Raw genomic sequence first — 25,635 nt, forward strand, 5'->3', positions numbered from 1 at the left:
CTCGCGTTACACGGACGAACAATGCGGACGAAGGGAGCGAAAAAAACTATCGGACTCGTTCGATATATTGTACAGGGTGTTCCGGATACGTTCTTCCCTGCCAGGCACATTGTACTCCGAATTTCGAGTCGGTTCAGCGTCGACAAAGTCGATTAAAAATAATCGTACTTGGAATATTTCATAAATTTCGAGCGTTAAACGTCTAGAAATGTCTTTGCGATCTTGCTTTATATTATACTTTTATGCTGAATAAATTTAGCCTAAAATTAATAAAGAAATAAACACGTTAGAAATAAATATAACAAATAAAAACGAAAACTGTCCAATCTTATAAATATTAGAGTGATTAATTGAATAATCTATGACTATAATATATATGAATATAAGTATATATATATATATATATATATATATATATATATATTATTTATATTTATTTATATTCACAAATATTAATCACTTTAATATTTGTAAGATTAAAGTTTATATATATAGTATATATTTATTTATTTATTCTATACATATATTTAGAGAAAGTCATTCCTAAATATAAAAGTATCAAACAAGTTAATAGTCATCTTTATCTGCTCTCTCAAAGATAAAACCTCACCATGCGTTCATCCGGGTAGCGTGATACCCCGGAACCCAATTTCACCATCCTGCGCACAGTTCGAAAGAAACGAATCCGTCGGACACCCTGTAGAAAATAGTTACGCGGGCGTCGCGCGCGCGCGTGCATTTGCGCGATATATTACTCGTCGCGGCAGTCATGTGCACAAACTGGCGACAGAAATAGCGAGTGTTGTCACCGAGAAATTGCGGCGGCCGATCATAAAAGTATTACATCAGCGGTCTGTAATGCCGCGCTCGTGCGCGTGTACGCGCTCGCGCGTATATTATATGCGTTATTGCTGCAACGAGGCGCGCGCAGTGACACAATGTCGATTTGTCGACGACGACGACGACGCGATCAAACGCCGCGTCCACAAGCGTAATCACCTAAACGAACCACCAGTCGAAACCGCTAGTTCCTCTGGTCTCTTTCTCCCCATCTCTCATCTCGCGTCTTCCTTCCGTCTCCGCGAGAGTCAAGTCGGTCCACGTGTGGAGGAGACGCTCCGCGTCTTGATTAGCGCGATTCGAGAAGAGCAAATATATTGTCCCATCAAATCTGTAATGATAGTGTCACGTCATGTCTGAGTTCGGAGCAACGAGTGATTTGCTAATCGTATAATGTGTGTGCTCAATTATTTTTTTATTAGTGAAACTTGCAGCTACTTACGTTAGAATACGTCTAATCTGATGCGACTAATGTGTGGCAGTATTACGAACTCACTTTTTTTTAATTTCCTTTTTGATATGTACATTGTTTTGGCACGTGTAAACTTTGAATTGTTAACATTATACAGACTTTGATAAATAAAAGAGTTGTACATATAGATACGCGTACACGCACGCAAAAGCAAATGTTCTATATACAGGGTGTCCCGGGTTTTAACCGACAAACTGCGGGAGCATATTCTAATAGTGGAAATAAGAAAAAATTCTTATATCGAGTTTGCTTAGAAATGCTTTATTACAAAGTTATAAACCAATATTGAAAAGAAATATCAGATAAGTAACAACGGATTTTTTCACAAAAATAAAAATTATCTACGCAATGATTTAGTGACGCATTTCAAAATGTTGTCCTTGCACATCGATACAAGCTAGACATCGACGTAGTACAGAATTTGTTACAGTACGACATTCCTGAAAATGTTGTTGCATCTCAGTAACTGAATTAGTAATTCGTTGCTTTAAATCTATCTGGTACTCTCCTGTTAGGAAATCTACGTTGATACTCTCGTACGGCAGCTCGTGCATTTCCGTCACAGAATCCGTACACGAAATGAATATCAGTGTATTCCTCATTTGAAAACACTTTTGGCATTCTGATAGTAATTACTAGTTGACACGACGATTGAAATCTAACAGCTACTGTTGTGAAAGTAACAATCATACTGAATCGTTTCAACATAGTGAACATGAATACATGTGAATACACATAACATAAACATCTTGGACCTTCCAAATTCTACACTATGTTCCGTTGTTACTTATCTCATATTTCTTTTCAATATTGGTTTATAACTTTGTAATAAAGCATTCTAAGCAAACTCGATATAAGAATTTTTTCTTATTTCCACTAGTAGAATATGCTCCCGCAGTTTGTCGGTTAAAACCCGGGACACCTTGTATAATTTGAAGAAAACTGATCGTTTTGAAATTATCTTGATGTGACAGCATCAGAAGAATTTTGGAGCGGTTACTATCGCTTTCAAATATATATACACAATTAACGATGTTGATGCGAAGTAATATCAGTACGTGATCTCTCTATTTCACGAACATTACATAAGTAAGGACATAAGTAGAACTTTGTCGGAAGTAGAAATAATGGGCTCGCGAGAACGACGAACCTGGGCGGAGGGTGGCGTATTAATATAAGCTTGGCGTGACTAATACAACAATTTATCCAGCCGCGGGCATTTAAATAGTTATGACCTAGGTCGCTAGCAACGAGGCGACGGGCGGCGATTTCGTCACGCGCTAACTCGCGCGAATTGAATTCGCCTCGGCGCTTTCGTGAATTAACTCCCTCGTCGCCCACGTACCCCCCGCCGATCTCCTTCCCTCCCTCCCTCCCTCCCTCCCTCCCTCCCTCCTTCCTTCTCTCTCTTTCTGCTCATTTTCGTCAACCGAACATTTTTCTTTCAGTCGCGCGTCGAAACCGACACGACCGTTGCAACTTTGTGAGAAACATTATTGACGACTTTGTGTCGTGAGCTTCGCTATATTTTTAATGCAATAGTTATGGTAAACGTGGATTAAATAAAATGGCAGGGTACTTGAATGGGGTGAATATTCTTATAGAGCTCATTTTTCGATAAATATTCATGTATTAATCTTAACCTCCGCCGAATGCTTGCCTTTCTCATGGATAAGAAGTAAAAAGAACCGAAATGGAATATAAAATTAGCTAAACTTCCGTTAATTAACCGATGCTTGTACGAGCTCTTCTAATACAATTCGCATGCGTACGTTCAATGAATCATAGAAGCTCTTCGGATCTTCATGTTGCCTGTAAAAACTACGACGAGATTTCGGGAGCGATCGAAAATTCGAATCGTTAGTTTTTCGTTATTTTTCGGCGTCCTGCAGAAGAAAGAAAGCCCGCAGCAACGGTCGGACTGCACCCTTCTGTTTTTCGTCCCGCGGAGGGTGCCCGCGGGTGTCCACCCTCGATGTAGAACGTTCTAGCAGTCCACACAGCCTCTCCCTCTTTTTAATTGTTATATTTATAAGGGGTAGACGCACATGGCGATTCCTCGGTGCCGGGGCACTCGCTTGTTTCTGGATATAGAAACTGGATGGACGTGCCCTTCTTTTCACTCTTCTTCTCTTTCTCCCGCGTAAATCGATATCCACCGTGAAACTCAAACTCTTCGTGCAACTGGAGTGACGAAGGACAGAATTAGGCCTCGAAGAAGGAAACCGCAAGCAACTTTAAAAATACTTGACATCGAATATTTAAGTTCATGTACTTTTCGTATTCTTCTTATGCGAAATATATAATTAAAAACTGATTATACAATCTCTTGACAATAATAAATAGAGAAATAAGTTTCAATAAACTAATAAATAAAAAAATATGATGCAAAGGGCATGTTGCAATTGGCGATGTATGCACAATTTTTCTGGCTCAAATAAGAAACTGAAAAAAAACCGAAAACTTTCTTATAAAAGCTCTCAATAACTTAACACACTCAATAACACACTCTCTCACATCTAAAAAGTATTTAAAATATCACAGATCAGATTCGTAAATCGATATGAAGTATCGATTCGAACTATTTCGCCGATAAGCCTAAATTCGAATTAGAGATTCAAGATCCCTCGGCGGGGGATTCTCGGCTTGTCCATTGTCTATGACAAAGTCGCGACATTCCCGCACGATTTCGGGACTTCCATCTCTCGCGATACGATGCGAGCCGCATCCATCGTCCATACTCGTCCGTACACGTCCGTACTGTCCGGTCAACGCATCCGGTCAAGCGGTAGCAGGAGACCACGCGACGGTGCTGGTGGACGCCGGGAAGATCACGCGAGATAGACGATGAGCGAGCATAGCGCTGGGTGGGAGAGCAAAGGAGATAGAGAAAGAAAGAGAGGAAGGGAGACAGATAGAGAGAAAGAGAGAGAGAGAGAGGGTGAGAGAGAAAGGGAAGGGAAGGAACAGGCGGATGGGGCGAATATTGGACAACTAATTACCTAATCACTCATTATCCACCGCGGACTCCGGGCGCCGGTAGTTCGGCGCGCCAGGTACGTAGATAGAGGTGGAACGGGCTTGCCCGGAGGGCCATTGTGATACACGAAGCAGAATCATGCACGATCGTATATTATCGACGAGAGAGGACGCGGGGCCCGGGAGAGGGAGGGCGAGGGACAGCAGCGGCCATCCCTAAAATCCTTCGTCCCTCCTATCCCCCCGTCTCGCCCTCGTCGCTTCCTCTAACCCTTGCCGCACTAGCGGCATCGGGGGGAGTCTCGCGCGCGCGTTTAACGTTAGCGCGGAATCGGAGCCAATGACAGGGCGGAATCGCGATGCGGAAACGACGCTTCCTTTCTCGCACCTCGACGATTGCCCGTGCCCCGACATTACCAGAGACCCTTCCTCGTCACAACCGTTTCCTCCCTCTCTCTCTCTCTCTCTCTCTCTCATTCTTTCACCTCCCTTTTCGAGCTTCTCCACCCTTTCCCACTCCCTACGTCCCCTGCCGCTCATTCTCCCGTCTTCTTCGATTACCGCTATTTTCGACCGCCGGTGACGTCCGGAATAGATAACGGTTATCACTAATGCATCGAGCCCCTTCTAATATGGTTCCGGGTGGTAGTCTGCCACCCCTTCGTACCGCACTATCAACGACGTTTCAAGAATACAGCGAGAAAGAAGACATGAGAAAGAAAATATTGCGTGCTATCCCATCTCTTCCAATTACGAACGACGATAAATACATTAAATACAGAGATCTTTGCGGAAATGAGATTCTCCAAGCAGCAAATAGATAATAAAATCTGACGTTTTGAATCGCGAATAGACTTTGTGTTAGATGTTAATTTGAGTTCGTTACAAAGCTGATTGATGGCGGAAATTAAAAAATGCTCGAAAGACATGTTGTCCTCAATGGAATATCTTCTGAAGAAATTATGCCGAAAAACAAAAGCTGCGAAGGACAATCATCGAGGAAGGGGAACGGGAAAACGCAGTATGGCACATGAAAAGTATCAATGTGGCTCGCATCTTTTTGTCGACGCGTTCCTTCTATTTCCACGGCTGTCAAATCGGGAAAGTAACAGCTCTTTGTTAAAAATTCATCCGTTCTCCCTGCTGTGATATCCGTTTCGAAAATAGCCGATTCGTTTCGAGCTGGTGCCTTTTTTCCCCAGCGTTTTTAATTCGATATAGCGTAACGTTTCGTTGATTCGCGATGATTTTTACCAGAGTTGCCTTAAAACGTTTATAACGAAGTCGCTTAGATCGGCAGCTATCCCTAGCACGAAGAAGATATTAATCGCTCACGAACCACGTTTCGTGTAGATGTTACCGCGGAACCGAAATATATACTCCACTTGCAGCTTTACACGATTTCGAGCGTTAATCAGTAATAAAAATATTCTGTCCCCTGAATATCGCAGCTAAACTTGGGCAACATAACTATACTGTAATGTAAGGTTTAATTGAGAACGATTATTTCCGAGCATATATCGAAAAATGTTTTCTTAGCCTATTCATACTTCATTCCTAAAAAATTTACATATCTTTAATTCGCTGCAAGTTGACTGTGTCGGGACACGAGATTTTAATACTAATCTTCATTTCCAAGACATGCAGATTAATCTCTAAATAAATATTTAAAACAAACATGAAAGAATTGTGATTTTTTAATCCGAATCTTTTACTAGAGAAGAATATATATATTCCCCGAATGAATCAATAAATTCAAGACAAGCGTATCGAACGCGACACTCTTTATCCGTTGCATTAATGTATTCATTCCATTATTCCCTTGATTGCTCAATCGATTGCTCACCGAGAGCTTGGAGGGTTATCTGCTGTGCAAGATAAAATCCGGTTCGATCGCCTTCCAATATGAGCATTCTCGGGATGAGGATGCGGTAAGACAGCGCGCCGGATAATCATGGTCGGGGCTGGATGTCGCGCCCGGCGTGGCGTGGCGTGGCCGGCGGTCGTCGTCGGGTTAGTCCCCGACGACCGCGCGATGCGCGTTATATGGAGGTTTAGGCCAGCGGACCGAGCTAACTGTAATCAGAGTTGCGGCGTTGTAGTAACGCGTTTCAGTCGCGTCGCGGGTAGGACGGGAGGAATCCTTGGCGCTGCTGGATCGACCTGGAACGTCTCTCCACCTATCTACCTACCTGCCTGCCTGCCTGCCTGCCTGCCTGCCTGCCTGCCTGCTTGCCTGTCTGCTTGCTTGCCTGCCTGCCTGCCTGCTTGCTTGCCTATCTACATACCGGCCAACGGCTCGGGAGATCGTTGCGTGTCCCCGGATGCACGTGCTCGGGGTCACGGCTGTTCCCGGCCGATACTCGTCCTGGATGGTCCTTAATCCTCTTAAGTGCCGTGTGGCGCGACTAAATATCAATCACAGTTTATATCAACCCCTGGTCGCTCGGTGTCCTGCTTCCCTCCGGGAACCCGGACGAAAGGGGCAAGTCCCGACGTCCTCCGGGACGCGAGCAGGGGGGGGGGGTGGAAAACGACGTGAACGCGATCGATCGCACGAAGAACTTGATCGGTAGCCCTTCGGGCAGCTGCGGCGCGACGCGACTAGGTCCCTCTTTGTCTCGACGCCTCGTCGACGAAACGTTACCTGGAATCCCGTTTTACCGAAACAGACGGAAAATTGGAAACCCACGTGACAAACGATAATTACTTCATAGAATTTTTCAGAGAGGGATATCGATCTCTGAGTTCCGTAAAGTAATCTATTAAATTTTGCACGAGAAATGTGGAATACATTATTCACACAGTTTCCACTTGTTATTTTAAACTTTTTTTTCCAAGAAGAAATAACAAGAAGAGCAAACAGAAGAGGAAAACAAGAATAGTTGTTTAAATTGTTGTCGCCATGTATATTTGATGACATCTTGTTCAGAAAACGCAAGGTTCCATGCTTCGGAGCCCGTATTCTTCTCGGAATGCTATTATTATTTATCGGCTCTTTGTTAAAGTAAACTCCGTCGTCTCTTTCATACTCCGCGATAATATATTCCATTATAACGCTCATTCGTCAAGGATGATTCATGACTTGCACGCGCGATCGATCGCGTTGTTTGCCAAGAGAAAAAGGAACACAGGTAACGGCCTGTATTTATAGGGCGATGCGATCAGTCGCGCGCTATCGCGTGGATCCATTTAAATACATTTAGGAGATTGCAAAAATGGACTATTGCAACGTCGATGAGAGTAGCAACTACTTATATTTATAGAGGCGGATCGTCGTCGCGTGGATACGTTCGGGGGTACATTTAGAAGATTGCAGAAATGAAGTTTCGCGCCCGCGTCGGCCGGCGTATAATTACGCGTTCAATTACGCGCGATAAATAGCGAGCAACGCGGGCTACATGTGAAAGAGTTCGCGAACTTAAGCCCGATTAATCGAAGGGCTGCGCCGACCTTTAGCGGTAAACAGTGAAACGCCAAGCCACATTTCACCGGGCTGGACAGTCTTCGTGGCCGGCAAAGACTGAAAAAGGCCGCAGATCCTTTGTAATGACGAAGTTTAACGGCTGTCGTAAAACTTGTAGGTAATTTCATCGCTCGCAGATACGTGCGTCTCGCACGCTCATCCCGCAGTCAATCCCGATGGCTGCTGTACCGCGATTATCGATCTTTATTGTATCGATCGCGCCGCAGGAATCTCTCCTCCCGGCGACAGGTGCCTCTCCCGCGGGAGCTGGCGCCGCTGCTTTTCTCTAACGCCATTACGGGCTCGCGAAAATAGCGACAGGGTGCGAGTGGCGTGCTCGTACCCCGATACTATTCGCGAATACTGGCCCGGAATAATTCCGGGGTCGCGCGCGCGAGGACTCTTTCGTCGAGCGTGGAATATTTAATGGACGATGACGAGCACCGTAAATAATTGATCGCATTAAGATTGCATCGGGTCTATAGTTGAGAGCCATGGCACGTGACGCATTGCATCGTTCACGTGTGCATGCGTGTGCATGTGTGTGTACGTATGTGTGCATTCGCATGCACGCCTACGTATGCGTGTATACGTGCGCGAGCGCTCAGTTATCAAAGAAAAAGAAGATAAGGAATCGGAGGGATAAAGCATTGCGGGTTACGATCGGGAATGAACGCGCGCGATCGAGCTTTCGAGCTTTCTGGTGGCGGGCGGCGCGCTTCGCCCACGAGACGCGGGGATGACAGCCCCTGAATAATACAGCGGATTCGCGTCGAGGTTAGATATTCTTACGATCACCGGGAACCCTTCCCTTCCGCCGATACACGGCTAAATCGTCAATTATTCAGACCACGGCTTGAGCATTTTCCCCGTTTCCGATCGCATACGCAAGTATATGAAGTCCGTCCTGGCCGGACATTGTTAACGGCATATACAACCGCTCTTTTGCTTCGAATCCTCTGCGAGAGGGAGAGAAAGAGAGGAGGAGATAGTGGATCACTCTCTCTTCTTCTCGTCCGTTCGAAGGGATTTCAGCAATAATGCCGAGTCACTTGAAGCGAATTTTACAGCTACGAGCGGCTGAATAACGCTGAATAAACCCTTGATGGGATTAACGTCCTCCTCGAATAGCCTTCGAGTCCTACTCGAGTCTTGTCTCATAAACATTTTCTCTCTTTAATCGAGATTTTTTATTATCATAGATATACGCATAAGACTATTACATCGTTCTATCACGGCTGATTCAAGTGCGATTCAGCAGGTAAATACCACTTGAGAGAATCGATCTCGCAATTCTTTATAATTTATAAGATAGTCTTTACACTTCTTCTTAAATTAATCCGCGTATTCTTATGAATTTATGGCTCTATAAATTATTGCTAAATCCGCGATGTCTCTTTTACAACTATCTATGCAGTCATTCTATACTCGTATCGAATGCTGCAAACTAAGTCCTATGTGGAGGAGCAAACGCTCTTCATCACTGCGAATCAAAATATTCAAGCACAATAGTCGAAAATAATTCGGGATATCCCGATATACCCTACTATCCTATCTTGAAATAATTACGGTATTTAACCATCTTAACACGAAGCCAACGTTGCCGGACGCAAAAAGGATCTCTAATTAGAATTGTACGTGACAAAAGGGAAAAAATACTTTTGTGTCAAAACCTACCAATAAATATTGCCTGCTCGAAATACTCGCAAACGAACGGTTCTAAAAATTTTTCGTATCGCGATATTTTCGTTATGATTCATACTAATCTCCTCGCCTCCGCGTTGTTGGCTTGAGTTTCGAGCAATCGAATTGGTTCCAGTTGCTTCATTCTCGAATTCGCCTCGCGATGCCGACCGCCTCTACACATCTTCGCATTTGTCCCCCTCCGTGTCCCTCATCCCCGCATTCTCCTCATTCGTCCGCTCGCGCTCCCGGGAACGGGTTAACGAGATCGTGGGACATTTTAAAAGGACAGAGCACCGGGATAGGTGCCTCCTTTAATTATTCAGGCGCAATTAACACGTCAATAGGTTCGTTGCACCTGACTGCCGTCTTCCGCCAAATATGTACGTACGTTCGCGAGATGGCACGGCCAAGCTTCCGCTCTCAAACATTCCTCTTTCTCTTTCTTTTTCTCTATCTTCCTCCCTTTCTTGTTCTCTGTATTCATTTATAAGCTGTTTTTTCATTCCCCTTTAACATCTCCCTTTCTCTTCTCGCGGACACAGAGAACGGGATCGTCTCTGCCCGCCGCTTCGCGCTTTACTTTGCCAATCTCATATTTATTTTATTTTACTTCTAGCATCTAGCATGAAATCTTTAGCTGCGCTGCCTGCGGATTATGTCATTCCGTACTAGGTCAATGCTTCTTTTAAATGATACATTTCTGCTCTGCAAGATAGTCTTAAGCAGTCTTTTGCATCCTTTGCGAATAATAATATAAATGCATGGCTTTGTCTCTTTTTCCGTCTCCCTCATGCCGATTCCCTTGTATCTTATTGAAATCCAGATGATTTCCCATTCTATTTCTATACATAAAATAATCCCATCCGTTACGTCTACTTTCAATTAACGTGCCTTTTTTTATGAAGACAATTTTTTTATATTATCAGAATTGTCACATATATAATAGCAACTAATTTATTTTAACTGCTTTATTACTGCCATTTTATTTTTTAATTCTTATTTCTTTGTGTCATATTATTGTTACTTCTTTTCTTCTTTATTATTTAATTATTGTAATTTTTGTTTGTAGGGATGGCACACGATATTTTATAAATGTTTAATTCTAGAAATTTTACTTATACGCGCGCGCGCACTATTATTGCTTTCCCAAAGAAGGCTGTCATCTGTCTCTATCACCGTAATGTCACTTTAGTATAAGCTTCTCGAATATTGATGGTTAATTATTTTCCATGCAGTCGCATCGGTGCACATCCGCCACTCGTTCGCTCGGCGATTATACACTCCAAATTATCGCTACCGGGTTAATTATAATCCGCGGATCCGCGCTCGCACGGATTAAACGCGTTTCGACGTGGCAAACATAGATCGCTTACATCATTAACATTCTGGATGTCGCTATCTCCCACTTACGCTACCCCATTTATAGAACTCCCTTCGCGGAGCCTGCCACGACATTTTACGCGACAGCGCATAGACACTTTTAAGTATCAGGCTCCTCAAGTATTGATGGCCGATTGTTTCCCCGGTTCTGCCTGGTCTCGGATGCACGCCTCGTAACTTGCTTTTCGTCTTAATGCATCGTCAGCTCAGAACTTATTCGGGGATCCGAACTGAATTACTCCGCATGTAAACGGAATCACAATTAAATTCCTAGTAGACTTTGAGAGACGGTGAGAATATTCGGGAAAATGTTGTAGCAGCACCGAGGGTTGCATGATGCAACAACGACGTCGAGAATACCTTCCCCGTACGACGACGGTGGACGCTTATACGCGCCGTAAAACGGCGCATCGAATTTTCATTTTCGTTCCTCCCGTTCCTCAGATATTTATGGAGATTTGTTCCCGTAGAATCGCCCGTGAATAATTTCTTCCACGAATACCTTTTTTCCCTAAACGGCGAAAGAGCCACGGAGGGCGAGTCACCGACCGAGAGCCAAAGCCGGCGTTTGATGCAGTCCAAGAAAGGTCTTGCTTTATCGCTCGCGACCGGTCACGCGCTGTGCGCGCGCGCGTTCACGTAAATAATGTAGGAAAGGGGTTGCGGAATAAACTCGCTATGAGCGCACTGAGTTTTCATCGTGCTTCGGTCGCGCCGCCCCCGAACAACAAGTCCGAGCTCCAATAACAATTTAATTCTTCTTTAACTCGACGCAGGGTAAGCGCGACGCGATGAAAGGGTTGCGCCGTCGCGAAAGCAGCACGTATATAGTTCCGCAGATAGTTTTAACAACTCATGGAGGAGGAGCTCGTTGAAATATTCCGTATGCAGAATGGTATCCTCCTGATGATAGGTATAATGTCGAACGTTCGCCTCCCTCGATCGATGTATCCCGAGCGAACCGTCACGTAGTCGTCTCCTGGAATATCCAACAATTTTTCTGGAGCGCGCTCTCATCAACATGAACCCGTCCCTCATGAAACTCAACCAATCCTGAAAAATTCAGCCGACTCTGGAAATCTCCGCGCGAAAGAGGCATGTAATTTACAGCAGGATTTCACAATCTTCGAGTCTTAGCTGCTCGACTCTCGTGTCTAATTTCGCAAGGCTTAAATTTCTGAAACTTCGAGATCTCGGATTTCTTTTTTCGAACATCGTTTTGTCGTTTTCATCTTCGTTAAAACTTTGGCGATTTAATTTTTGGAATAATCTGCTTTTCTTTCGACATCTCCGGGTCTCTTTAGATATGATCTTTGGTCCCACGATCTTTCGGGAATTGAAGAACGACGAAACATCGCCCGATCGATCGGATAGTATCTCGTTCCAAGCAACTAATTTCTTGGTCCAGGAATAGGATCGGAAAGGATCCGTTCGAAGGCGCCGTAAAGGTGGTACTCGCTATCGACAACCTTGTCTTGCAACTCTATAGATATACACAGGTTCGTGTATACAGGTACATACAGTATATACAGGATGGCGCCCTGAACGAGAGAGAACACGGCGGGTGCGGCAAGGGTGGACGGGCGGGCGGGAGGGATGAAATGCGGGGTCGCAAGTCGGTATTGTCGTCGGTTACAAATCAAATACCCGATATCATTGTTCGGTACAAACCAACCCATCTACTCGTCCCCTCCCCTTCTGCACCTCGTCCCCTTCTGCAACGTTAACCTCGTGCACAACCTGCACGCTTCGCAGCGACTACGACTAATAACTACTGCCAGTGTGTGCAGCTGTGTGCGTGAATGTTGCACCAACACAATACGCACGATGACGACGACGACGACGACGATGACGGCGACGATGGCGCGTGTAAGTGGAGAAAACATTTCTGCTACTCGGTGTGAAGTCCTGTCATCGCGGTTGAAACGCGCTGTACTCGCTGAGAGCTCGGTGAACAACCCTTTTAACCCTTTGCCGCTCTGCTCCAAAGTACAGTTTATACTGGATGTCCCAGAACTACAGCACCTCTCTCCGCTATGGGCTGTAAATGCCAACTTTAGAAGTCTAACAATAGATTACTTGTCGAACATGTGTAAATTATTTTTTAAAAAACTAAAGAATTTTAGTTTTTTTTGCGACTCGATACCGTCTGTGTGAATGAGCAAGATCGCATTAGAGCCGGAATATGGATGATTTAAACTTTTGTCGCTTTCTAAAATAAGATAATTTATATGAAAGGATTGAATACAGAGCCGAAAAGTTTATCCTGCATGTACGTCGAAACTTCGGCTTGACTTCGGAGAGACTTTTACCATGTTCTATCGTGTTCGTTCTTATACGAGACGTAAGAAAACGTGCTTTCCACCTTCCGGCAAATTTCGCGGTGATAGACGTGAGATCCTGTTCGCGCAAGTGTTTTCATCGACGCGCAGTCATCAGCCGCGAAATCGGATTGGTCTCGTCGTATGAGGGGACGTTCCGTCCTCCTTCTGGTTCTCGTCGCCGCTACGGATTGAAACGGATGCGCGTAATGCCGGATGCACCTCCGAGAGAGCGCGTTCTTGGAGAGATTTCCCGATCGCGCCCCTCGATGGTAGCGTGGGAATGTGACCATTCAAATTAGTTACACTATCGAACGCGCGATTTCCGACCGGCAAAGTACAGGTTATTCCAGATGTTGCATACTTCCCTCGACTAAAATTATGCACTAATGTAACTCTCGATTACCTCTACGTAACTACAACTAACTGCACTTTTTTCACTGACTCATTCTGGCCATGCTTTAACAACTGAAACTAACAGTTTTCTTATCCCCTCTTGAATGCTTGGAATTAATTTATTGCTATAATTAAATATCTCTGATTATTATCTGTATCAAGGGAGAATGTATAAGGTGGAGGCCAAATGGTGTTTGGTGGAGTTTTCAACGTAGGTCACCATATTATGGTCTCTTTTATTGCTTTTCATTCAAAAGTTCGAAAAAACTCGAAAAACGTGAGCAATGAATGGAATGGAATGAGTATTTGCTTTGTGTTCATCTCTAATGTCTTCATCTCTAATGATCTTCTTTTTATCGTGTATACGCCGGTACGTGTTAATCACAAATTGGATAAGCAGCGTGAACACCCCGATAATACCCTCCGATAACTCTAACCGTGTGAGATGTAAACGCAGAGGAGATTACCGGGGAATACTGTTAGCATTCAGAAGACATCCGAGCGCCTCTTCGGGAACAAGAGGGTTGCAAGGGACGCGCGAGTGCACCCGCGCGAAGTGTCACGATATACCGCGCTCGCGCGCGTGATACACGCTCGTCGCAACACGGCCGCGGTAATTAATCAGCGGGTTAATTACGGTGACGAGTCGACGAGTCTATTCCTGCATCGGCGAGGACTCGAAATATTCACGCGGATGGCTTTCCTAGTCGCGGGGCAAGTTACGAGGAGGCGGGAGGGCGCGGGCGAGCGGCGTGAGGACAGAGGGTGAGAAACACGAGAGAGGAGAGACACGACCAGGAACGTCGGATGGACGAGGGGGTGCGAGCGAGGGGAGGAAGAGGGGGCAGGCAGAGACTCAGCTAGGCACCGCCACCCCGAGCGGGCGATTAATGATTCAGGGGCAGAATTTCGCGATGCTGAAATATTAAGCGTATAACCCTCTCGTTCTCCACCATTCCCGCTTCCTCTCCGCCCTTACCTCTTCTCTGTCTCCCCGTTCTCCTCCGTGCAGTCGCTGTCCCGCTGCACTCTTCCTCTTCGTCGCCCTCTCGGCGTTTCCTTCGCACTCTCTCTTTCTCCCGTACTCGCAGGATACTTCAACCACCGGTCCTCCCCTCATCCTACCCTCCCTCGTGCTGTCTCGCGTCCTCGCGTCTGCCGCGCGATATACGCGCGGTCCTTTCAGCTTGCGCAAGCATGCACGCGCGTACTGGGTGCTCCACAAGCAACGATGCGCCCTCGAGATTAAGTCGAGTGACAGTTGTCTCTGACTCGACCAAACGCATTTTAGCCGATTCAGAAATCTACAAAAAAATTCATTTTAAATGATGTATAGATAGTCTACGATCATTATAAAATGTATTCAAAATGCACATCTTGCTTGTACGTTTTCACGACATTGTAACAATAAAGATGATGATAAGTTAATTGCGACGGTTTATCATCGTTACTTATTTGGATTCTAATGTAAACCGCAAAAGTTATACTTGAAATCACAGTCGGATATAATTTGGTATGACGTGAGAAGGCATTTTGCATTTCAATTAATTTAACTTATGTATACTCCGCAATGTATTTTTTTAAGACTTTTATATATTGCGATATTAAATGTCAAGGAACATTAGAACAAAAGCAGAACGGATGACCATTTTCTTTTTCTCAGAGAAATATAGTTTGAATTACAATGAAGTTTTGAATAATAGATTAGAAAGATCGCTCGGGAACACCCTGTATACACTCCGCTGTTCGTGCACGCGTACGCTCGCTCGCGCACGCTTAGCCACGAGGCGGCAGCATCATCAATATTTCTCTTTGCTCATTGTTCTTGTACAATGCGAGCGCAAGGCCGCTGCCGTCTCTGTAATGCCGGGGAGTGCCGGCGTCGCCGGAGCAGGTAGCGATTACCGTGGAAATGGCTAATTTTAAGCCACCTCTCGCGGGAGAGACACGCGTGGCGCAAGACGGGGCGATCGATCGATCGCTCGCTGTGCCGCGATGGAATAAAGGCCCGATACCGGATCCAAAACTTCCCAAGGACCCCGCAGAGAGAGCGAAGGAGCAACCAACTCTGCGATCCTTTTCCACAATCTTCCCTCGCAAGATAACGATGGTGTTTCGCAATACGAAGGCTTGGCAATTGAATATGACTTTCCCAAAAAGTCACATCTTGATAAAAATTTTTAAAGATACTTTTTAGAAGAGATTGCACGCGGATGCATCATGTATCACGGATGTGTCACATAAGATACTATGTACCTTGCAGCTTTTATATTAAGAGGTGGACACAAAAGTTCCTTTGTGTTTTGTATTATACCGTAATTTCAGATTTATTTGCTTAGTTCCGTCAAGTTCGAGATTAACGGTAGTTGTCGTCGGGATCTCGCGCAGCGGAAAGATATCGCGTGCGGATATCACGCCGAGAAGTAAAAGGCAGCCGTTTAGAGTACGTTTTACGGCGAGCTTGATGCGCGATCGCGGGGCGGCCTTTACGGTGGGGAGATTTTCCGCGTTCGTCAGGCCGACGCGCGCTGTCACAGGTGGAAGCAGTTACAGGTAGAAAATCCGAGTGCGCTGATACTTCGCGCTTTTATTCCATCGTGCGCCACGCGCGCGCTTGCACGTCCATTTTTTCATCTCGTATTTTTTCATAACTTGCCCCTGAGAGTACGTCGCCGGGACGGAAAAGTATTGTCGCCCCTTGTCGGATTGCCCAGCCGCCTCGCGTTCGATATCGGAAACTGATCGAGAATCCTCAAGCACGAGGCATCGTCGTCGTTGCAGCCAAGATCGCGAGTGCATTGATCCTTCACGAGATGATTCGGGTTTCCCCGCGACGATCTCGTCCACGTCTACTTGACCGGGTCGAAATTTTTCCGTGCCAACCACGGCCGGGAGCGTTAGTATACTGTTTGCAGTTAAACAATATTACGTAGTAAAATTTATAGCCCACCCCCTCCTAGCACGGCGTCGCGCGCCCTTACAATGCGCCTCGCCCTACACGGGGACGTTGAAAGTATCAACGATATGAGAAATACAGGCGTTATGGCCAGTGCCACCCCCTGGCTGCCGGTAGCCGCCCCCGTGATGATCCACGGCTTAACGGATACCGTTTTGAATGCCCTTTTCAAAATGCCGGAATGACGGTTCGACTGGCGGAGCGAATCGCCAGCATCGTCGCGCTATCTTCTCGAAACAGAAAATAACGCCAGTTCCAGAAAGAAACAGCGCGGAAAACTCATGTAATTGCACGGAGGAGCAGGCTGCAGGCCTTGTTGCAGGCGCAACATCGGTATTTTGTAAATGTTACGCCGACGTAAACCGTGTTACGGTAACATCAAGTTTGATATTACATATTTGCCGTTCGAGTAACAGCAACTAAAGTTGTGTTGCGACGGTAAATGTAAGTCGTACGTGCGTATTCGCGCTTTTACAGCGGTGTACGTTTGCATTTTTGTTAGTGGGTAGTGCCATTCTCCCTCTTGCAAATAACAAGTCCCTGTTTACGCGAGAGAATTCTAATCTAGAATTTCACGTGTCGTATACATCTTCCGCGATAATTGCATATCTATATACATATATGTATGTATGTATGTGTGTATGTATATAGAATGACACAATATATAGAATAATTAGAGCAATATTATTGTTTGATTCTGTTATCATGTAGGAAACGGTCACGAATTGATTCTAGCTTCTACTTAACACATCGCATTTCCGTCTACGAAATTTATGATGCTCTTTGAACGTACGAACGATTGGATAATAATGCTGCAGTATTTGTTACGCTTCCTTTAAGACTTAATAATCGTAATTTACATATTTGCATAACTGAATATGTAGTAATAAGTGCGCAGAAGGCGTGCGAAACTGCAAAATAATTAATATTTCCGCAGCTCTGCGTGGTAATAACAGCCGTGCGAAAAGAACATAGGCAAACGTCAACGTGCGGAAAAATAACGCACGCGGCAGGCCGCGTCGCGTCGCGTTTATACGTCCGCGGCCCGTAAAAGGCGGACGATATTCTTTCATCAGAAAGCCCGTGGGCGTCGTTATTCGGCCGCACATATCCGACGACTCGTTCGCCGTTCGGCATCGCCACCGTTACCCCCGTTTTTACGCTCCTAATATTGCGCATACAGTTTTACACACGGCAATCCGACGGGGGACGCGAGGCATGGGGGAGCAGCCGGTTTCGAGCGAGGACCGAAATCGAGTTAGAGACTACTCTGCATTCTTCACGACGAATCCGCAGTACGCCGATAAATCTGTATACCGGGAAAACCGAATTCCACTGATTTACGCTCCTAACGAGATCCTTTATCCCCGTTTGCGTAGTTATTTTTAATACTGCTTGTTTCATTATTGTTTCAATTATTGCTAGCATTAACTCTACTCGTAAGTAAAATTCTGTTTATTTTCTTTCATTACCCGGCATCTCTCTTCCTGGAATGGCCGTAAATAACACAATTATTAAGAACAATGTTACATATTTGAAAGTTTTGGACATGAGGCGATCATTTCTCCATCTAGTTCAGTTAAGTCATCAATGTTGCCATTCTCGAAACGTTCATATTGGTCAGCGTTCCATAAATCTTGATAAACCTGCATCCCTCGAAATCTGAGCGAGGAATGCGATATAAATGTCAGGAGTGGATTCTTAGACGAGTGAGCAGTCACCCCGCGTGACCCCATGCTCGCTATTACCAAAATTCAAGCTAATAGCCAGTTAGAGGAGTCCGGCCGGCGGCTCGCAAGGGTCGGACGCAGGACCGTTTCTCTTTGTAGCCTTAATTCGATTAAGACCGCCATCTTTCCCGGCCGGCACCGTCGACGTCGCGCTTGTAACTCCGTTATCGAGGCACGACTGCCCAAATTCGATCATCAATATCGTCTTGTTGGTCTACGACTCTACGGAGACGGCAGACGGCAAAATCGCGTCGAACGCTGAATGAATTGTCCGCTCTTTGCATCCCCCAATTACCACATCACGTGCCGTCGCGCGCGAAAAGAACGGACGGATCGTTCGGGGTGCGGTTCGCTAGATTATTTTTAACGCGATAAACAGTAACTCGAACTACTCTCGCGTGCGTAGGAAAATGCAAATATAAATAATAGGACAGCTATCATTATGATTTCTCCGAAGCTAAAGTTGCGTTACTAACGCAATTTAAATAATTAATGAAGACTCAGCAATTTTTCTTTCAAGCGATTAAGATTGTTATTATATGCTATCTCTGTTTAAAAACGATGCTTTGATAAGTATTCTGGCATATTATAGTTTGTTATAGAACCATGATCGTGCACATCTATTTGGAACCATTTGAACTTTGTATATTGAGAAAGCGTCCACTATTCTTTGTTACTTTGAAATTATAGTTTCGAGATAAAGAACATACTTCCTTGCGTCATCTTGATATCAAAAATCCATTATTACACTCAAGAATAAAATCGCTGAAAATAAACTTCTATAGGCTTTTGTTCTTATATGTAATTCCTGTCTTATTGGATTAATGTATAAATGTTACTATAAAATATTTGTAGACGTTTCCACAACTAGAAACCTTACATTTATTCTCGAGCAATATGTCCCAGATTCAGCGTAAAGTCTCATTCATCCGTCAGTTAACATCGCTAATTTATTATGGCCATTTCCGAGAAGAATGCCACGAGAGTAATCGACCTGTATAATGCGGTGTACCAGGCTCATTTAGAAGATACGGTTAGAACGCACATTTCTAGCTGTTCGTTTCGCTGCTATCAGAACAATCGTTATTGTGCGCAGGTGCAATAAGATCCTTGCACACCTAATGTGCGAGAAACGAGAGAGAGAGAGTGCCTGTCCGGAAATTCAAAAACACCGTCCGCCTCTGTAGAAGTCTCTTGACGCCGTTACCGCCAGCGTTCGTTGAACTCACTTACACTCGCTGTAAAAGAAGAAACCTTCATAATTCTTCATAGCGTTCGATAGTTGTGCGCTCTAGACACAGATACATTCTTAGTATATCTACATAGAAATCTTCGAGTTGAACGACTGCCGTCTATTCAACACAATCTCGATACTATCACTATAGGTTCAAGTGAATACGACTTGGTCCTCTTACAACTTCGGATTGGGCTTGGAAATTTTTCAGTACCCGCTGATATTGACGATTGCTTCCTACTTCACTAATTCCTAATTAAAGGAGCTTTAATAATCCACCTGGATACTGCAAATTTCTCTCATCATCAGTATCTTCATCAATTGTCTTCTCAAAAATGTTTTTCACGTTACCCATTCATTTAAATCTCATCACTCACATTCGGTTCGACCTACTTTTGTAAGGTATAGGTTGCGTGCAATTTTTTCCTAGGATACATTGATTCATATGCGATACCTGCACAGGAAACACTGTCCTCATCATTGTCCTTGTCGCCGTTACCGTCGACATCGTCGTCGTCCTCGACGTCGTCGTCGTCGTCATCGTCGTCGTCGTCGTTGTTGTCGTCACCGCGTTCGTACTCTCCACCACCGCTCCACGCGGCACTAGTAACGACAGAACAACCACCACCACCACCTCCGCCATCAGCAAAGCGCGGCCTCCTCTCATCATCATCAGCGGATCGCCGTTTCGGGAGGCCGATCGGTGGGCCTCGCCGGGGCCGATGCCGCGTGAGAGAGAAAACTCTCTCCTTCTCGGACGGCGAACAAAGCGAGACGCGTGGTCTCGCGGGAGGCCGCGAGAGTGAGAGAGGCGGTATGAGGCGGTCTCCGGGGGCGGCGCCTGTCGGCGCGTCCGATCGGAAGGCGAGCCGCGCGATTGGCCGCCCCTGCCGCGGTGCGAGGGGAACGTGAGGACGCGTGAGGTACGGCGGCGGGCGCCTCCACCCGCGCGGCGCGCAACATCGCCGTCTCCTTGCCGTGGTACGCGTCTCTCTCTCCTGCCGCCGCCGCCACCGCCGCCGCTGCCGCGCCGCCGCCGCCGCCGTCGTTGCTGCCGCTGCCTCTACTGCCGTCACGTCGCGCCGCACCGCGTCCTCACGCGAGCGCGCGCGATATCTGCCGCACCACCGCCACCGCCGTCGCCGTCGTTGCTGCCGCCGCCGCCGCTGCCACGCCACCGCCGCTGCCGCGCCGCGCACGGTGCCACCACTGCCGCTCGGGCGAACCGCCGCCGCGTTGCTGGCCCTCTCAGTCGCGACGCGCTCGTCACAGGGTGTAGGTCGTACGCCGTTCGTCGCTCCGACACCCTTCGTCGCGCGCAGCACGCGCCTCTCACGAGGACACTCGCGCGTCGTACATCGCTACATTTAATCGCGATCCGCATATCCGTATCCGTAACGCGCGTACCTTATCGCGGAAATCTAAACGTCGTCGTTGTCATTATCGTTATCGTTATCGCTGTCGTCGCGTTTCGAGGTGGTTGGTGGTGGGTGATTGATGGTGAAAAAGTTGGATTCCTCCCCTTTCTCTCTCTCTTTCTAGGACAATACACGTCTCAACGCGATAGACTTTTCGACGAGACTGACATAAGTGCTGCTAGGTAGAAACTCGACAGGACACAAGAGGGAGAGGGACACAGAGAGAGGGAGGGTGAAGGATAAAGTGTGCCGCGTGGTGCATTCAAGCGGGGACGCAACCCCTCTGTCTCGGGACTGTCTCGATCCCTCGGGAGATTTTGCCCGTCGCATATGATGTTTCATTGTGGTGGACAAGGTGAACTTTAACTCTTTCGGAAGCGGCCGGGAGTGGAGTGAAGAATATCCGAGTACCGATATACGGTAGCCGCGATTCGGAGCTAGGCTGAACAATGCTCGGCCGCGACGTCCCAACGGGACGATGACGCCCGCGTCGGTACGCGTCTGACAGATCCGCGCACGTTGCCACGAGGCGCGCGGATAAGCTCTCGGCGCCCCGCGTGGACATCTGGAGGTTTACGTGTGGATGTGAATGTGTGTGTTGCAGATGCGGCCTTGTCACTGATCCGATCAGGGCGAACGTTGCCGACAACGAGAAGCCGAGACAAGACACACCACGAGGTGACCAAAGGAAAATAGACGAAAAGGCGAAGAAGTAGAGAGGAGGAAGAAAAGTATAGGAAGAAGAGCGTGACAGAAGGAGACAGAAACAGAAGCAGGAGAGAAGAGAAGAGGAAGAGGATTTTCTTTGAGGAACAAGGCAAAGCGGAAGTCGCATCACGTCCGATCATGACGCAACAAAGCGGCGCTGGGTCACCCCAGCAATTCTGCCTGCGGTGGAATAACTATCAAACTAATCTAACCAACGTCTTCGATCAGCTTCTGCAGAGCGAGAGCTTCGTGGACGTAACCCTGGCCTGCGACGGGCACAGCGTCAAGGCTCACAAGATGGTCTTATCGGCCTGCAGCCCGTACTTCCAGGCTCTTTTCTTTGACAACCCTTGCCAGCACCCGATCGTCATCATGAAGGACATCAAGTGGCCAGAACTCAAGGCCGCGGTCGAGTTCATGTATAAAGGCGAGATTAACGTCTCTCAAGAGCAGATTGGGCCGCTGCTAAAGGTCGCCGAAAGCCTCAAGATTCGTGGTTTGGCAGACGTTAACAACGAACACGAGCTCATCTCATCTAAATCAAGTCTGGAAGAAGCCGCCAACGCGGCAATGCGCAAGAAGCGTCGCCGAATGTCTGGCGAGCGATCGCCGTCCGGCAATAGTCCAGACCGCGTCGGATCGGGCAGCATCGGCGCTGATGATCAAGATATGATCGGTAGCAATGTTGTCGTACCCGAAATCCACAACATGATACCGACCGCCAGCTCAACGCCGAGGTCCCTGGGTTCGCCCAGCACACCCAGCATCTCTGTCACGCCACAGATTAATCTGCAAGAGCTTCCGGTATCGTTGCCGCTACCGCCACCTCCGCCACCGCCACCACAGGGACAGCAGAGCTCGCACCCCCTGTCGACTCACCACGTGGCCGGACACGTGACTTCCGGTCCGCACGCGCCCGTCAACCATCTGGGCGGCCACGGCCAGCAACTCAGCGTGCAGCAGCAGCAGCAACAGCAGCAGCAACAACAGCAACAGCAGCAGCATCATCAACAAACTGCCGGCAATCAACCTGGCAACGGCGACGACCTCGAGATCAAGCCTGGCATCGCGGAGATGATTCGGGAGGAGGAAAGGGTGAGTGTCAAATTTGCTGTCTTAATCCGCTTAATGCCCCGTTCTTGTAATGCGCGAACGGAAGTTTCCGGCTCGCAAAATTTGCGTCTCAAGTCCTAAGTGATGCAAATAGTGGGTCAACATCTTGGCGGAAATTTCTGAGAATGCCATTTAATTAGAATGTCCGGAAAATAATTAGCGTTGACACACAAAAAACCGAGGAACGTTAGTGAATCTAAAATGCGACGGTGTTTTCCAACTTGCAAATGCGATTACATCCCGTTTAAGTTGAATATCAAGAAATTTTTTACATATTATTGATCTTTGCACTAAAGAGAACTTTCAGACTTAACTACATTAGATGATTAAAAACGCGTGCGAGAAAATGAATATTTCTTTTAGGTAGATTTCTTTTATATAGATACTGTTTTGTATGATTAATTTTTTTCGTCTGGATAAACATTTGTCTTTGCGCGCGTCAGTGGCGGTACCTATATAATTTTCAATGCAAATCATGCAATAAGAAACACGTAATTACATAAAGTGTTGTAATTAGAAAATTTTTATGCACATCATAACACCGAACGATTCAGATATGTATTCCGATGTGTTGAATGTGGTTTTTCCGTTCTTATGCTGGAAGAATATTACTTCTCGTCTTTCATACTGAAGATAAATTAGCAGAAATGAGATGCAGGAAGAATGAAAACATGGGGATTGCAGTCGCTATTAGTCAGAATGAGATGGGAAAAGCAGACTTCCGTCAGAAGTAACGTTAGGTCTGCATTCAGATTCAAGCAATGTATCGATTAAAATAAATTGATTAGATCCGTAGCGTATAAATGAATAGTTGTTGCAGACTTTATCTGAATGATGTATAGGTGCATACAAGATGCATTTGCATATATCTAATATAAACTATGCGATTCTATCAGTCGTCTAATTTAAATCATGGTACATTACCAAGCTGGCTATTGCAAATCTAATCTCGCTGCGCTGACGAGCGAAATAAATAATCAAATAAATGCCGTCGTGTCGCGATTGAAGAATGCGCAATATATATCTAAACTCGCATAATATCGCATGCTCGGGCACCGGATAATAAGCGGTAAGCACGGAGTAACATTCCGCAATATTTGCCCAACATTCGAAAGTAATTCGGCGGCGAGAGAGTCAATTAAAAGTTTCCTCCGCTTGCCAGAATTGAAATAAGAAACGTGCTACGGCGGCATTTCTCCCGCTGCAAACTTCTCTCCGTTTTCGCGCCCCGGAACGATTAATCCGAAATCACGCGGGTCCAATTTTCCCGACAGATGAAGACGTGTCCGCCGTGGTTCGGGTAGCCGCAATCGGCGGCGGCCACAATCGTTAACGAGAAACGTGGTGATTCGCGTTCCGCGCGCGCCTCACGTCATTAGGGCACGCGTTCGTCCCGGTCGAGGCAAACGGGCCCGGGGGTGATTCTCTAGGAGAGCACGGCAACTCTTCTCTCTGTCTACAGCGGGCCCGTATAATTGGCCGCTCTTTCGGCTCGTTGCGGTACGGGAAAGTCGCGCGAACGGACTCGAGTCGCGCGGCTACCGCCAATTATACGAACGCGCGGCGAATTTTCGCGCCGAAACCGCTCCCGTCCGACGGTTGACGGAGGGCGGAAGCGGCGAGAAAAGAGGGCAGAGTCCGGCAACGGGGCGAGGGAGAACTGGGAAAGAGAGGCCCGCGCGCTTTTCCGCGGAGGGTGCACGAGGAGGTGGAGGACCATCCCAATTACCCGGCGATTGGCTTCGACGGTATGCGCTAATTGAGAGTATCAATGAACGTCAATGAGCGCAGTCAATATTTGGCCGGGGTGCATCCGGCCGAGCGTTTTGTAACGTTCTTTTTGTTAAAGCGGATGACAAATATTGACCGCGCTCGTTCGCGTCCGCGCGCGCGTACGTGACACGCACGCACGCACGCACGATCATGCACACGCACGGATACGTGCGTCGGTTTACACACGCGGATACACACATGCACGTACTCACATGTACACACATGCACACACCCGGGGTATCGACTGTTCTCGTTAATTACATCGGGACGACGGTGTCTCCTGCATTATTTATCGTCCACTACCGGCGCAAGTTATTAAGCGTGTGGCTAGTTACAAGCCGTTTTGTAACTAGCACGACGACCGTCGGACATTGGGGACAGGTTGCGTCGACTCTTAGGCTTGACAGCTAGCTCCGCGTGACAAAATGTTCTTTTCCCGCTTTCGGGGAAACGAGCGTATCTCATCCCGCGATATTGATGTACAAGATGATTGCTTCATCTTGTACTAATAAAATTGACCTTTAGCATGAGAAATAAATGTAAAAGAACCCTGCGTATGTATTCCCGCTTCATAAAAAAACTATAATCGAGAATTGCACAACCGGAGGTAATAAACAGTCCGATGTATTATTCAAGGTCTGTCTCCACACTCGGTTGTAATATACATATATATATATATATATATAATATAATTTACATTGGCAATTATGTTTTTATATTGCTTACATAATCCATTAGATACAATAAAAATCTCAAGTATCGTTAACGTCACATACCTATGCAATATGAAAATTTTGCATAAGTCGCATAAGAGTACCGGAGCCAATCGAAGAATTAAACGTATAATTATTATCACTCGACGACTATAAATGCTAGTAAATGATTTCTCGATCTTACAAATCAACTTAAAAGTCGGTCATACTTGATTACCTGGGTAAGGACGAGGATGTCGATCCGCGGTAAATTCTCATAGTCGTCAATTATGTCCACGTCCGGAATCTCGAGACCGTTGGCCATCGAGAGGAACTAGCGCGCGTGGGGAAGAGACTGTCTTTACGAGCATTTACGCGCGGAAAAGCGCGGCGCGAGACTTACTTCGCGTCGCCAGGTTCAATCTAGGAAATTAAAGTGAGCGACCGACAAGCGGCATTATTTTTCTCTCT

The 25,635-nt window shown here is 46.4% G+C and overlaps 3 protein-coding genes across 9 annotated transcripts in view; 2 read left to right on the forward strand and 1 right to left on the reverse strand.

Moving 5' to 3' along the window:
- Nucleotides 1-21,631, forward strand: part of LOC113562957 — an 88,118-nt gene extending 66,487 nt beyond the window's left edge. The window contains exon 7 of the mRNA XM_026973818.1: nucleotides 21,483-21,631. Within this exon, the coding sequence (XP_026829619.1) occupies nucleotides 21,483-21,594 (112 nt within the window). The 3' untranslated portion in view covers nucleotides 21,595-21,631. The remainder of the gene's footprint in view (nucleotides 1-21,482) is intronic.
- On the reverse strand, nucleotides 17,906-20,275 carry LOC105275817 (putative uncharacterized protein DDB_G0275629). The gene is made up of 2 exons (XM_011332943.1): nucleotides 19,915-20,275; nucleotides 17,906-19,464 (listed from the first exon to the last, which is right to left on the reverse strand). Exons 1-2 carry the CDS (start codon nucleotides 20,131-20,133, stop codon nucleotides 19,456-19,458), a joined length of 228 nt encoding a protein of 75 aa, XP_011331245.1. The 5' UTR covers nucleotides 20,134-20,275; the 3' UTR covers nucleotides 17,906-19,455.
- Nucleotides 20,686-25,635, forward strand: part of LOC105275819 (protein bric-a-brac 2) — a 266,959-nt gene continuing 262,009 nt past the window's right edge. For 4 of the 7 annotated variants that reach the window (XM_026973546.1, XM_011332947.3, XM_011332945.3 and 1 more), the window contains exon 1: nucleotides 21,688-22,681. In XM_026973546.1, coding sequence (XP_026829347.1) covers nucleotides 21,725-22,681 — 957 coding nt within the window. In that variant the 5' untranslated portion in view covers nucleotides 21,688-21,724. Of the gene's footprint in view, nucleotides 22,682-25,635 lie in introns of all 7 variants that reach the window. The other 3 variants (XM_020030504.2, XM_020030503.2, XM_020030502.2) reach the window with 2 other exon arrangements.

Source organism: Ooceraea biroi, chromosome 11 (assembly GCF_003672135.1).
Source record: "Ooceraea biroi isolate clonal line C1 chromosome 11, Obir_v5.4, whole genome shotgun sequence".
Taxonomy (NCBI): domain Eukaryota; kingdom Metazoa; phylum Arthropoda; class Insecta; order Hymenoptera; family Formicidae; genus Ooceraea; species Ooceraea biroi.

Coding starts and splice junctions, on each gene's coding strand:
- LOC105275817 (XM_011332943.1), bottom strand. CDS start 20,133: ATGATGATGAGAGGAGGCCGCGCTTTGCTGATGGCGGAGGTGGTGGTG.